General features: G+C 38.5%; 1 protein-coding gene across 7 annotated transcripts in view; it reads left to right on the forward strand.

Moving 5' to 3' along the window:
- LOC136864304 (rho GTPase-activating protein 12) overlaps nt 1-13,086 on the forward strand; it is a 417,475-nt gene that overhangs the window by 376,122 nt on the left and 28,267 nt on the right. For all 7 annotated transcript variants that reach the window (XM_067141113.2, XM_067141110.2, XM_067141116.2 and 4 more), the window contains one exon: nt 2,569-2,744. In XM_067141113.2, the coding sequence (XP_066997214.2) occupies nt 2,569-2,744 (176 nt within the window). The remainder of the gene's footprint in view (nt 1-2,568; nt 2,745-13,086) is intronic.

The raw sequence follows: 13,086 nt of genomic DNA on the forward strand, positions 1-13,086 counted from the left end.
TTAAAACAAAAACTTCAGACGGTTGTTTTATTTCTAACAAGTTGCTTTACGATGCACCGACACAGATAAGTCTTATGGTGAGTCATAGGTTACAAGATTGTGTGCGGCTGCAGGGTGACCTCGATAGTGTTGTGAGATGGACGGTGGGCAATGGTATGATGATAAACGGGTTAAAAGTCAGGTTGTCAGTTTCACAAATAGGAAAAGTCCTCTCAGTTTTAATTACTGTGTTGATGGGCTGAAAGTTCCTTTTGGGGATCATTGTAAGTACCTAGGTGTTAATATAAGAAAAGACCTTAATAATAATAATAATAATAATAATAATAATAATAATAATAATAATAATAATAATAATAATAATAATAATAATAATAATATTTGCTTTACATCCCACTAACTACTTTTACGGTCTTCGGAAACGCCGAGGTGCCAGAATTTAGTCCCACAGGAGTTCTTTACGTGCCAGTAAATCTACTGACACAAGGCTGTCGTATTTGAGCACCTTCAAATACCACCGGACTGAGCCAGGATCGAACCTGCCAAGTTGGGGTTAGAAGGCCAGCGCCTTAACCGTCTGAGCCACTCAGCCCGGCGAAAAGACCTTCATTGGAGTAATCACATACATATGATTGTTAATAAAGGGTACAGATCTCTGCACATTGTTATGAGGGTATTTAGGGGTTGTAGTAAGGATGTAAAGGAGAGGGCATATAAGTCTCTGGTAAGACCCCAACTAGAGTATGGTTCCAGTGTATGGGACCCTCACCAGGATTACCTGATTCAGGAACTGGAAAAAATCCAAAGAAAAGCAGCTCGATTTGTTCTGGGTGATTTCCGACAAAAGAGTAGCTTTACAAAAATTTTGCAAAGTTTGGGCTGGGAAGACTTGGGAGAAAGGAGACGAGCTGCTCGATTAAGTGGTATGTTACATGTGATAAATATCATTTTTGAACCGTATTGATGATATTTGATTGGAATAATAACAATAAGTTAATTTATTAATTGGACCACCTAATCAATACAATTAACAATAAGTTAATTTATTAATTTGACCACCTAATCAGTACAGTACAATATTCCAATTAAGTGGTATGGTCCGAGCTGTCAGTGGAGAGATGGCGTGGGAGGACATCAGTAGATGAATAAGTTTGAGTGGTGTCTTTAAAAGTAGGAAAGATCACAATATGAAGATAAAGTTGGAATTCAAGAGGACAAATTGGGGCAAATATTCGTTATAGGAAGGGGAGTTAGGGATTGGAATATCTTACCAAGGGAAATGTTCAATAATTTTCCAATTTCTTTGCGATCATTTAAGAAAAGGCTAGGAAAACAACAGATAGGGAATCTGCCACCTGGGTGACTGCCCTAAATGCAGATCAATAGTGATTGATTGTATGATTGAATGGGATATGAAAGGGCTAGGAGTGGGAAGGAAGCGACTATGGCCTTATTTAAGGCACATTTCCAGCATTTGCCTGGTGTGAAAATTGAAAACCACAGAAAAACCATATTCAGGGCTGCTGAAACTGGGGTTTGAACCCACTCAGTCCATTATATCACATAAAATTGAGAGAAATTCAACTCATTGCACATTTGATTAGAAAGCTTGTTTTTTCCATAATATATCTATCAAAGAGCAGAAGCAGAACAACAAGAACTGTTTATTTATTCTCATAAATGCACTGTTCACGAATCTCCCGCATAATCGTGAACACGTGCATTGTAGTTTTTCTTGATCGAACACTAACCGTTCCAACAGTCTGCTGTGTAGCGACGGTTCCCAATGAGTACCTAGCTCATGCTTGCGCTTACATCAGTCCATGAATCAGTACAAAACCATACACAAACTGCTTGTTGGAACAAACCTTATGTGTATGACATTAAAGTAAACACTATCCAAAATGTACTGTGGATGACAGGTCTCGCTTCATTTCAATTACTGTACCGCATGCTCATAATGATGTAGATACTATATATTTTTATTATAGACTACTATGGCTTTTAACATTGTATGCTGCAAAATATTTGTAAATGAATTACTGTAAACACTCCTGAAGTCAACCAGGGACATTAAATAGTACTAGGAAATTTATGTTTATGTGCATACTGTCAACATTATTAAAATTCTGTTAAGTGCAGTTTGTTTCCAAAATTGCTTTGCAAGTAATGTTAACCTTATTTTGTCTAGTTTCTTTGTAATTGTGACCTAAACAATAATTTTAATTGTCTTATTTATAATGTACAGTGCTTATAAGCAACCACGTCAAAGCTTTTATTAATTGGTGCATAAACCAAAAGTATTGCCTACTCAAATGCATAGAATTATTAGTAATTTCATCATGGTTAAATACATAAATGCATGTATAAATAAAATTCCTATTGTAGACCATGAACGCTGTTTATGAAATTTGTCTTGTAAGACTCTTTCATTTTGTGCTCCTATGTATTATGTTGTTCATATCATCAGTCCTTCATTTAAACCATATATTTCCATTTAACAACAATTCAGGAGTTTTGCTTTATTTATTATTCCTTCTTACATATTTATTAGTGTTTGCCATCTTTTAGATGAACCTGTGTTTGACAACCACTTGGAAAAAGTGTGTCCTTTGGAACACCCTCGCATTCCAAAATTTGTTCAATTGTGCATTAACGCAATTGAAGGAAAAGAGGAAAATATGAAGACAGATGGTTTGTATCGAGCTTCAGGAAATCTGTCTCATGTTCAGAAAATCCGGTTGGAAGTAAGTATCTTCTGTGTTATCTATTGAAGTGTTTTAGTAATTGAATCTTTTACTGGTATAGTTTAGCCAAGTTTTGTTATATATTAAAGTAAACACTGTACAGAATGTACTGCAGATTTGTAGTCTCACTTCATATTGATGTATTCACAAAGATGCACACTAAATGCTGTCATTTTCGTACATTAATTTATTTATAACTTAACTTCACATTAAACACACACATCCACAAACCACCATTTTTAACAACTGCCTATCACGAAGCACAAGGAGAGTGCAACCACTGCATGTCAGCTACCAACTCTACAAAACCAGTTCACATACTTCAAACACAACTTCTACACACGTCTCATCAAAACAACTCCTGTTAAACAATAACTCAGCTCCACCATCAAGACTGTCTCTTTGTATAGGTTGCCTGGCCAGGCTTCTAGAATGATGTTACACAACACCTTTTCTCGTAAATTCTAGAGTGCCTAATACATAGTTAAAATATAAAGAACATTCTACAACCATCTAGTGTCAAAGATACGTTATTCTGGATGTTAGAGCATGAATTTTTCGATTATAGGTCCTGTTCAACTTTGTAAACCCGCGTGTACACTTGTGATATTTGTCCGGTTAAAACTGAGTTAGCTTGAGAAATTTTGTCTGAAAGTATGTCATTTACGTCCGAAATTTTCTCATTTAGTGGCTGCATCATGGTTAAGTTAGAACGCATTTTGGGAATATTTACCTCATCTTCAGATGTTTCATCTGGATCTTCGTCGACTTTGATGAAAAACTTTTCAGGATCTTCTCCTTCTTCAGCGAGATCTTCCCGTAACCGTGTCTGCAGCAATTTCTTTTTTCCGTTCGTCGGGAGATTTCTCTTTGTGAGTTCGTCTTTGAGCTGCTTCAGTGACATATTTTTTAGTATCACCGGACAAGTTGGCCGTGCGCGTAGAGGCGCGCGGCTGTGAGCTTGCATCCGGAAGATAGTAGGTTCGAATCCCACTATCGGCAGCCCTGAAAATGGTTTTCTGTGGTTTCCCATTTTCACACCAGGCAAAGGGGCTGTACCTTAATTAAGGCCACGGCTGCTTCCTTCCAATTCCTAGGCCTTTCCTATCCCATCGTTGCCATAAGACCTATCTGTGTCGGTGCGACGTAAAGCCCCTAGCAAAAAATTTTTTTTTTTTAAATTTCTAGTATCACTTGCATTTTGATATATTTCACGCTACACTCGTATTCACTCGTAAGATCTTACGTCCTGTCCCACGGTCACCAATGATGTATCCACAAAGACGCACACAAAATGCTGTCAGTTGGTACACTTATTTATTTCACCTTAACTTCAGATAAACATACATAATGTTATTTTTTTACGTTTGCGACGGTTAAAGTGTGTGGCGCAATTCAAAATCACCCAGAAGTGTCCACTATGCGTCTGGTATTGTTAGACACAATCGGCATTGTTGGCTGTTTGGTCGCAGGGGTCCCGGTTTCGATTCCTGGCAGGGTCGGGAATTTTAACCATCATCGGTTAATTTAACTGGCATGGGAGCTGGGTGTATGTGTTGTCTTCATCATCATTTCATCTTCATCATGACGCGCAGGTCGCCTACGGGCATCAAATCAGAAAAAAAGACCTGCACCTGGCAAGCCGAACATGTCCGTGGACACTCCCGGCAATAAAAGCCATACACCATTTCATTTCATTTCGCTACAGTATTTTTTCTTGCGATCTAGGATCCGTATTACAGTAGTGCAGTAGTGTAGTGAACGTACATATCAAAGTGCCCTGTGGTCTATCGGACTTCTACTGTAATAAGTGGATGCACATCACGAGTCATAATAATCATCATATTCATAATTGTAAAATAATAATAATAATAATAATAATAATAATAATAATAATAATAATAATTCAAGCTCAATACTTGCATTATTTACCCATGGGTGAGAGAATATTGTTTTTAAAATTATATCAGTTGATCACACTTGCGTCAAGTCGAAGATGAAATTGTGAGGTATGTGCATGAAAAACGCAAGGGCAGAATTGCCATACCATGGTGCAATAAACTCGACCTTCAACGTCCGCGTCTTCATTACACATCGCTAGCCGCTGAAGTTGACCGAAGCCGGCAAGCGAGACGTGTCTAGCGGCAGCTGGTTGTACCTGACACGTAGTAAAAGTAACAGTTTTATACACAGCGAGAGTATTTTCCTAATTGATTGTCATAATGTAGAGACGTGGAACAGGTATTGCCAGCATATTTGCAGCGGGTTCTTTACGATATTATGATGCCAAGTTTAATTGAATGGTTATTACACTCGTTGAAACAAATAATATTTGTGCAGCTGCAGGAAAATACGGCATAACTAAAGGCAGTGTTCAGTGTTGGCGTGAAGTCAAAGATAGTCTAAAAATGCACAGTGTACAAGAAAGGCATTCATATGCTTTCACAAAGCACTTTTTAATCCTGATATTTTTTAGAGGAAGAAGTGGGGGTCGTCTTGGATTCAGAGAAATATGGTATATACACAGTAATTTACCATTGATCTGCAAAGCAGCAGTAAGGTCCGTCTTGCCAATATATCATCATCAATGTCCCACTCCAGTCGCCCGGGTGTGGTTAACAAGCCTCTTCCACTCCTTTCTGTCCTTCCACTTTTCCTGCTCCATTACTTCCACCACATAGTCCAGCTTCTGTAATGTCCTTCCAAATCTGATCCATCCACCTTCTCGGTCTTCCAACTGGTCTCTTTCCCTTAACTTCTCTTTCCAATTCCCTTCTTTCTACCCATTCCTTTCCCATTCTTTTTACATGTCCAAACCATCTCAGTGTTGCTTTCTGTATCTTCTGTACTAACGGTTCTATATTTAGCTCTTCTCTGATTTTAATATTTTGAATTCTATCTCTTCTAGTCTTTTTAACCGATGAAATTTAATTTCTACTGCTTGAATCTTACTATCTTGTCTCTTATTAGTTACCAGCATTTCTAGTCCGTATGTTACAATTGGTAATAAATACTGTTTATATAATGTTAATTTCGTTCTCTTGGGTTCTTTGTCATCCCATAAAAGCTCTCTGACTTGATGATAAAATGTTGTACCTTTACTTAGTCTGTTATTAATTTCAGTTTTGATTTCATTACTTCCATTAATAATGCTACCCAGATACGTAAACTATTCTACATTCTTTAACTGTTCTGTCTATGTTCACTTGGCTTCTCTTTTTCTCTTTTCCACAGTGCATGACTACAGTTTTCTTTTTACTAACTACCATTCCAAACTCCTTCAGATTTTCATTCCAAATGACCAGTCTCCTTTTTACTTCCTTTTCTCCCTTTCCCCAAATCACCCCATCATCTGCAAATACCAAAGCATTAACTTCATCACTACTGATACTCTGTTTTACATGTTTTATGATTTCATCCATCAGTATAATAAACAATAATGGTGACAGTGCGCTTCTTTGCTTGAGACGTTTCTTTGTATAAAATGTTTCCGAGTCACCACTCCCCACTTGTACACTGCTTTTACTCTCATAATACAACATTTTTATCTTCTTAATTAATGATTTTGGCACATTCCTTTTCAGTAGGCATTCTCATACATGTTTTCTCTTAACTGTATCGTAAGTTTTTCGAATCCAAAAATACAAATATGATTTCCTTGTTCCTTTTGAGATGTTTTTCCATTATTGTTCGCATTGTAAATATCAAGTCTATTGTTGATCTATTTGGACTAAAGCCATATTGTTCTTCCTCTAACTGTTTTTCTATTATATCAGTCTTTTATCTATGACTCTCCATTATTTTTAGCCCATGTGATAATAGGGTTATACCTCTAAATTTTCACATTTCTTCCTATTTCATTTTTTGAACAGTTACACAATGCTTCCTTGTTGCCAGTCTTCAGGTATCCTTTCATCCTTCCATATGGCATTGAGGACTCTGTATAGCCACTGTAGTCCAATGCTTCCTGCTGCCTTAATCATATCAGCATTGAATTCGTCTTTTCCACTTGCTTTATCTTTGGTCATTGCTTTCACTGCCCTTTTAAGTTCCAACCATGTTATCTGGTTCTCTTCTTTTTTTCCATCTGTTACTTCCTTTTTCTTATCTCCTTCTTCCTCCGAGCAGTAATCCTCATTATAAAGTTTTTCAAAATACTTTGCCATCACCTTCTGAAGACCCCTTTCGTCATATTCTATGAATCCTTCTTCTCTCTCTAATGCCTTGATCTTTTCATGATTTATTCTTTTTGATTTTATTACTCTGTATAATAGTTTCTGATTTCCTCGACTATCTTGTTCAATTTTGTTGGTAAACTCTCCCCAACATTTCTCCTTTTCTTTCTTGATACTCCTCTTTATTTGTAGCCTCATTCTTTTGTATTCCACATGTAACCTTTCTATCTTATTCTCATCCCTTTGAAACGTTTTTTGTGTTTCCTTATCAATTTCTTTCTTCGCGTTGTTAATTTCTTTTACCTCTTTTTTTTATTTTGCCTGTCCACCACCGTGTCTCCTTTCCTTTTAACCTTTGCTTTTGTTTTCCCACATACCTCAGTTGCTACTTCCACAAATGTCTGTCTTAAATTGTCCCACTCTTCTTCTCCACTTTGTATTTCCGTGTAGGGCAGCTTCCTTTTTATACAATCTTGGAATGCCATTCTTTTATCCTCCTCCTCCAATTCCCAAATCCTGATCTTTAGTTTCTTCCTCAATGCAATTTTAGGGATTTTTACTTGTTTTAATTCCACAATTAATCATCTATTATCACCTTCCATACTTTTACTGGGGATTATCTTCGTATTCATGGTGTATCTTCCCCATTCTAAGTCTGTTATTATAAAATCGATGAGTGTTCCATACTGTCCATCCCAACTATATCAGCTGATCTTATGGCTATTCCTCTTCATATACAATTATATATATGTATATTTACTGTACGTAATACATACTGATATTCATGTTTCGAGAACTAGAGCATTATCTTCTTCAGCGATCATTAAAATTTCAAAATCCCTAAAAGAGACCTTACTCTAAGACATATAATTTAGGTAAAAGGTACATGTTCACATTAAAACTTGTTTATGCTTAAATTGCCAACAGTTATATTTTTGTTTCAGTCTAAAACGCTTTTCTTTAATTTTGTTTGTTTGTTGTTATTTGCTTTACGTCACACCGACACAGATAGGTCTTATGGCGATGATGGGACAGGAAAAGCCTAAGAATGGGAAGAAAGCGGTCGTGGCCTTAATTAAGGTACAGCCCCAGCATTTGCCTGGTGTGAAAATGGGAAACCATGGAAAACCATCTTCAAGGCGGCCGACAGTGGGGTGCGAACCCACTATCTCCCGGATGCGAGCTCACAGCTGTGCGCTCCTAACCACATGGCCAACTCGCCCGGTCTTAAAACTTCTTCTGAAGAGAAATTGTTCAAGTAAAGTTCCATAAAATCTTGCTTGTTATTATTCTAATCATTTAGTACACCATCCATAACAGGTAAATTTTTTAAATAAAACTAGGTATATTGAGAGCTGGGTTTCTGAACTGCTGCAATAACACATATTTAAAATTGTGTTTTTTCTAATCATTAAGATAAAAGTGCCTGTGTTTTGTATAACATAATGCAGAGCCATTCTTGTTGTTGCTATAGTACTGGATATGGTAAAGCATATTTCTGTATGCCTGCCCCCAAGTCACCATTAAAAACAAATACTTAGTCCCAGTGTGTTTTTGTGAAAACCTTGAGTATATTATCACGAAGCATCACCGGGTGAAACTGTAAGTACATTGTTTAAAATCTGCTATAGTATAAGTTATGATGGTGTCCTCACTGCCGTAAATATCAGTTTGGAAATATGTGCGAGTGTGTGGTTGAAAATATTTTTGAAAGACCTTTCTCAGGTAGACCTTTCCACAAAAAATGCAGCCCTATAAAATCGTAATGTTGACTGTAGAGAGTGTAATGGGCTATGATTGCTTGTATTTCAAAAACATTTTTTGCAGCTGGGGTAACTTATGTGTTCACTGCGCGCCACTGCAGTCCGGTGGTATTTGAAGGTGCTCAAATGCATCAGCCTCATTTTGGTAGATTTACTGGCACGTTAAAGGTCTCCTGTGGGACAAAATTCAGGCACCTCAACATCTCCGAAAACCGTAAAAGTAGTTAGTGGTACAGAAAATCAGTAAGATTATTATTTTAATATGCCTTCATTCTCATCGGAATATCTCTTAATAAGTTGATACTTTTGAATAACAAATGCACTTGCTCGCATGCCACAGGGTTAGGTATCAGTTACAAGCTTCTTATTCAAAGCACTTTTCACACCATCAGAATCGAATCTCGCAAGAAACTCACTCTTAAAATCATTCCAGCTTAAATTCAAACCCTTCAAATTATTCCACTGGGTTCCACCTTGCTCTTGCAGTTGTGGTGTGAGTTTGTACATAAATGTCTTCTGGCAAGTTAGCTCGCCTTAGTAAAAAAACATCCCCCTTGATGAAACCAGTTGAATTCTCCTCCAATCTCTAATCTCCCGTAAAACTCAGATAGACTCTCCTTTATAGCCTTAGGATCAAAGTACCCAGGATTTTCTAATAGATTCGAAGATGAAACTATTTGCTTTACGTCGCACTGACACAGATAAGTCCTATGGCGACGATAGGATAGGAAAGGCCTAGGAGTTGGAAGGAAGCAGCCGTGGCCTTAATTATGTTACAGCCCCGGCATTTGCCTGGTGTGAAAATGGGAAACCACGGAAAACCATCTTCAAGGCTGCCAACAGTGGGACTCGAACCCACTATCTCCCGATTACTAGATACTGGCCGCACTTAAGCGATTGCAGCTATCGAGCTCGGTGAAGATGAAATTATCAGACTGATCTGGGATAACCTGTCGTCCATGGTGTGTAGAACGGTCTTTATTATATCATCACAGCAAACTTCTACATCTTCCTCGAGAGTGGAAAGGATGGCCTCTATCATGTTACAAAGGTGAATTCCTACATCCTCAGTGAAAGTAAAAATATTTTCCTCAACCCATTTTAATCGGTTTTGTGAAATTAGTACCACTTGTGAGATCTGGTGCAAGAGTTGCGAATTTGACCCCTGAACAACAGACATTAGGTTAGTAAACATAGTTTCAATGCTTACAGCCTCCCCTCACATTGATGATCCTCCCTCATCATCCTGCTAAATGTAAAATTTGTCTGGATTTAATCCATAAGCAATCAGCCGTTCTTGGAGTCTTATAATTACATCTGATTTTGTGATGGTGGTAGAAAATCTGCACTCCTATAACTCCCATTAGCTGGCTGATTGGGAAGTCTTTGAATGATTCCACTGCCTTAAAAGTCGTCACAATCAGTACATAAAATCACTCTTCACTGTCTGCGATAACCTTAATTTCAACCCTTTATGTTGTACACAATGGTCCTGTCACGGTCGCCAATTTAATGTAGCTGCAGCGATAGATAGATTTAAAAATACTAACACCACTATCACTGCCTACACTCTCACTTAACACAAATACAATAACTCTTGAAATATATACGCATTAATTTACAGTTGGTGTGCGAAGCACTATCTAGAATGGCACGACTGATCTATGACAGCTCGCTACATGAACAACTAGTTGTCAACACATCACTCTTCTAAACAATGATTGATTTGCCATAGCAGTATCAACAACACAACTTTCGTAACTCACTGCGATCCCAGACCGCCATGTGTCAAAACAGCTGTACTACAGTAACATCAACAACTTTTCTTCTTGCATTTCTTTAAAATTCCCTTGTATATATATTCGCTAGATCATTTTACTTTGTTACAAAGTAGTATTGTTTCAAGATACCTGGAAGGTTCTATAATAACATCGGAAAGTCCTGGTAAGTTCCTATTCTGGAATAGTCTTGAAGCAAATTTGTCATTAAGGCATATAACCTAAAGATATCAACAAACATCTAGAACATTATACATATCCATGGTACATGAAGAGTCCAGAGCTCACTCACATTAACAGTGCACAGGCAACTGGGGGTTTCCCTGTGCAGGTTGGGAAATGTAGGCGGTAATTTACAGTGAGAAACTTGATGTAACCTTAAGCTAACTTCCATTGAGTAGTATACTGTTAGTGTTTGCTGAATAAGTAAATGAGAAGAATGTGGTAGTGTTTTTACTTCAAAGATTGATTAATTAATTCTAATAATCACGTACACCTCGGTACACAGTGAGGAATTTCGGGTACACATTTACTATATATCTACTTCTTGACGAAATTACACCGTCCACATTCACGTCACTTTCTACTGTTTACTTTCTCTCTGTTTTCCCAATCACAGAGTCTTCCACAGACTCGAAGAGTAAACGGACGGGCCAAATGTTGACGTCACCAGTCCCCCTCAAATTGGAATGGCGGACGCTATAACCATTACAGTACCTCCTCCTTAAGGCTGCTTGCCCTGAGTTGCTCCACGATCCGGCGCCAGGCAATCCAGGAGAGCGACCATAATCTTCTCTCAGGGAGACCGCTGGATCCTGTAGACGATGTCGTTGATCCTGGTGACGATTGTATATGCTCCTTCCCATTGTGCCTGAAGTTTCGCTGACTTCCCTTTCGTCCACATGTTGGCAGGTGTCATGCCCGTCGTCTCATGGGTGGATGCTCGATGTGCCATCAAGAAGAATGGGACCTTCCGTTGCGCCGAAACCACCTTTCTGAGTTGCTCCTCCACAATATTTACAAAGCGCTCCACCATGCCATCTGACTGAGGGTGGAGGCGTGTCGTACAGGTCTTCCACACACTCGTTCGCTTTCCTGGAAACGCGCCGAGTTTGGCAACAAGTCGTAGCGGGCTTTCATCTGGTCACTGGCCACCCTCAGATGTTGTCAGGCATAATCGCGGATGTCGTTGAGTCGATCCACCAACTCCCACACAAAGTCCATTGTTGGCTGCTGCTGGTTCGGTGCCGACCTGAACATTAGATCACATGGCAGGCGGAGCTCCCTTCCAAAGTCCTTGTTGGCAGGTGTCATGCCTGTCGTCTCATGGGTGGACGCTCGATATGCCATCAAGAAGAATGGGACCTTCCGTTGCGCTAAAACCACCTTTCTGAGATGCTCCTCCATGATATTTACAAAGCGCTCCACCATGCCATCTGACTGAGGGTGGAGGGGTGTCGTACAGTTCTTCCACATTCCTAAGCACTGTAGAACCTCTTGCATCAGCCTAACTCACTGCGATTCCAGACCGCTCTGTATCAAAACAGCTGAACTACAGTAACATCAACAACTTTTCTTGCATTTCTTTAAAATTTAAACCATTAGAACCTTGTGCGCAATGTGAATGACCTACTTGGATTGGGAATTTTCCTCACACCTCAGCAAGAATCCATTATATTATAAGAATGTCATATGGTTTTATCTGCACTTAATTTCTGTATCAGAAATATTGGACCTCAACCAAGACAGACACCCTCTGTGCCATTGTTCAACTTTCAGTTCTCTACCTGAAGATGCACTCAAAATTTAGAACTCAATAGAAGTATCTGGACTTTGCATTCAACCGGCATTTTACACTTTTAAAGTGCAATTTTACAATACTCACTAACAAGGCATATTTTAATCATCATTTAAAAAAAAAAAATTGTGTGATACTATTCTTACAGTCTAATTGTAATTGACCGAGCTCGATAGCTGCAGTCGCTTAAGTGCGCCCAGTATCCAGTATTCGGGAGATAGTAGGTTCGAATCCCACTGTCGGCAGCCCTGAAAATGGTTTTCCGTGGTTTCCCATTTTCACACCAGGCAAATGCTGGGGCTGTACCTTAATTAAGGCCACGGCCGCTTCCTTCCCACTCCTAGCCCTTTCCTGCCCCATCGTCGCCATAAGACCTATCTGTGTCGGTGCGCCGTAAAGCAAAAAAAAAATTGTAATTGATGCAAAACCTGAAAATTTTGTTTGTCTTTGATCAGTACAACATTATTTTATCTATAACATTTCATCACTCCACCATTTTATATGTACATTATCGCATCACATACACAGTTCATTCTTTTAAAATTTTATTTCCACAATGTAATTTTGTCTTAGCACTTCGGCAAATCCATAAGTGTTTCTTAGTTAGGCTGATGATGATGCACATAGGGTTGAAACTATTCCCCTGATAACATATTGTAATGTATTTATAGACATTGCAATTATTGTACAGTATTGAGTAGGTGGAATAAACTTTGTAAATTATATGTAATCTTAATTCAATACCGAACCAATAACAAAATTTATAACCTTGAATGGAATGAGTTTTGTGATGTCCTTCCATTTGGGCCTCTGCTCCAACTCAGGGCG

This window comes from Anabrus simplex, chromosome 2 (assembly GCF_040414725.1).
Source record: "Anabrus simplex isolate iqAnaSimp1 chromosome 2, ASM4041472v1, whole genome shotgun sequence".
NCBI lineage: Eukaryota > Metazoa > Arthropoda > Insecta > Orthoptera > Tettigoniidae > Anabrus > Anabrus simplex.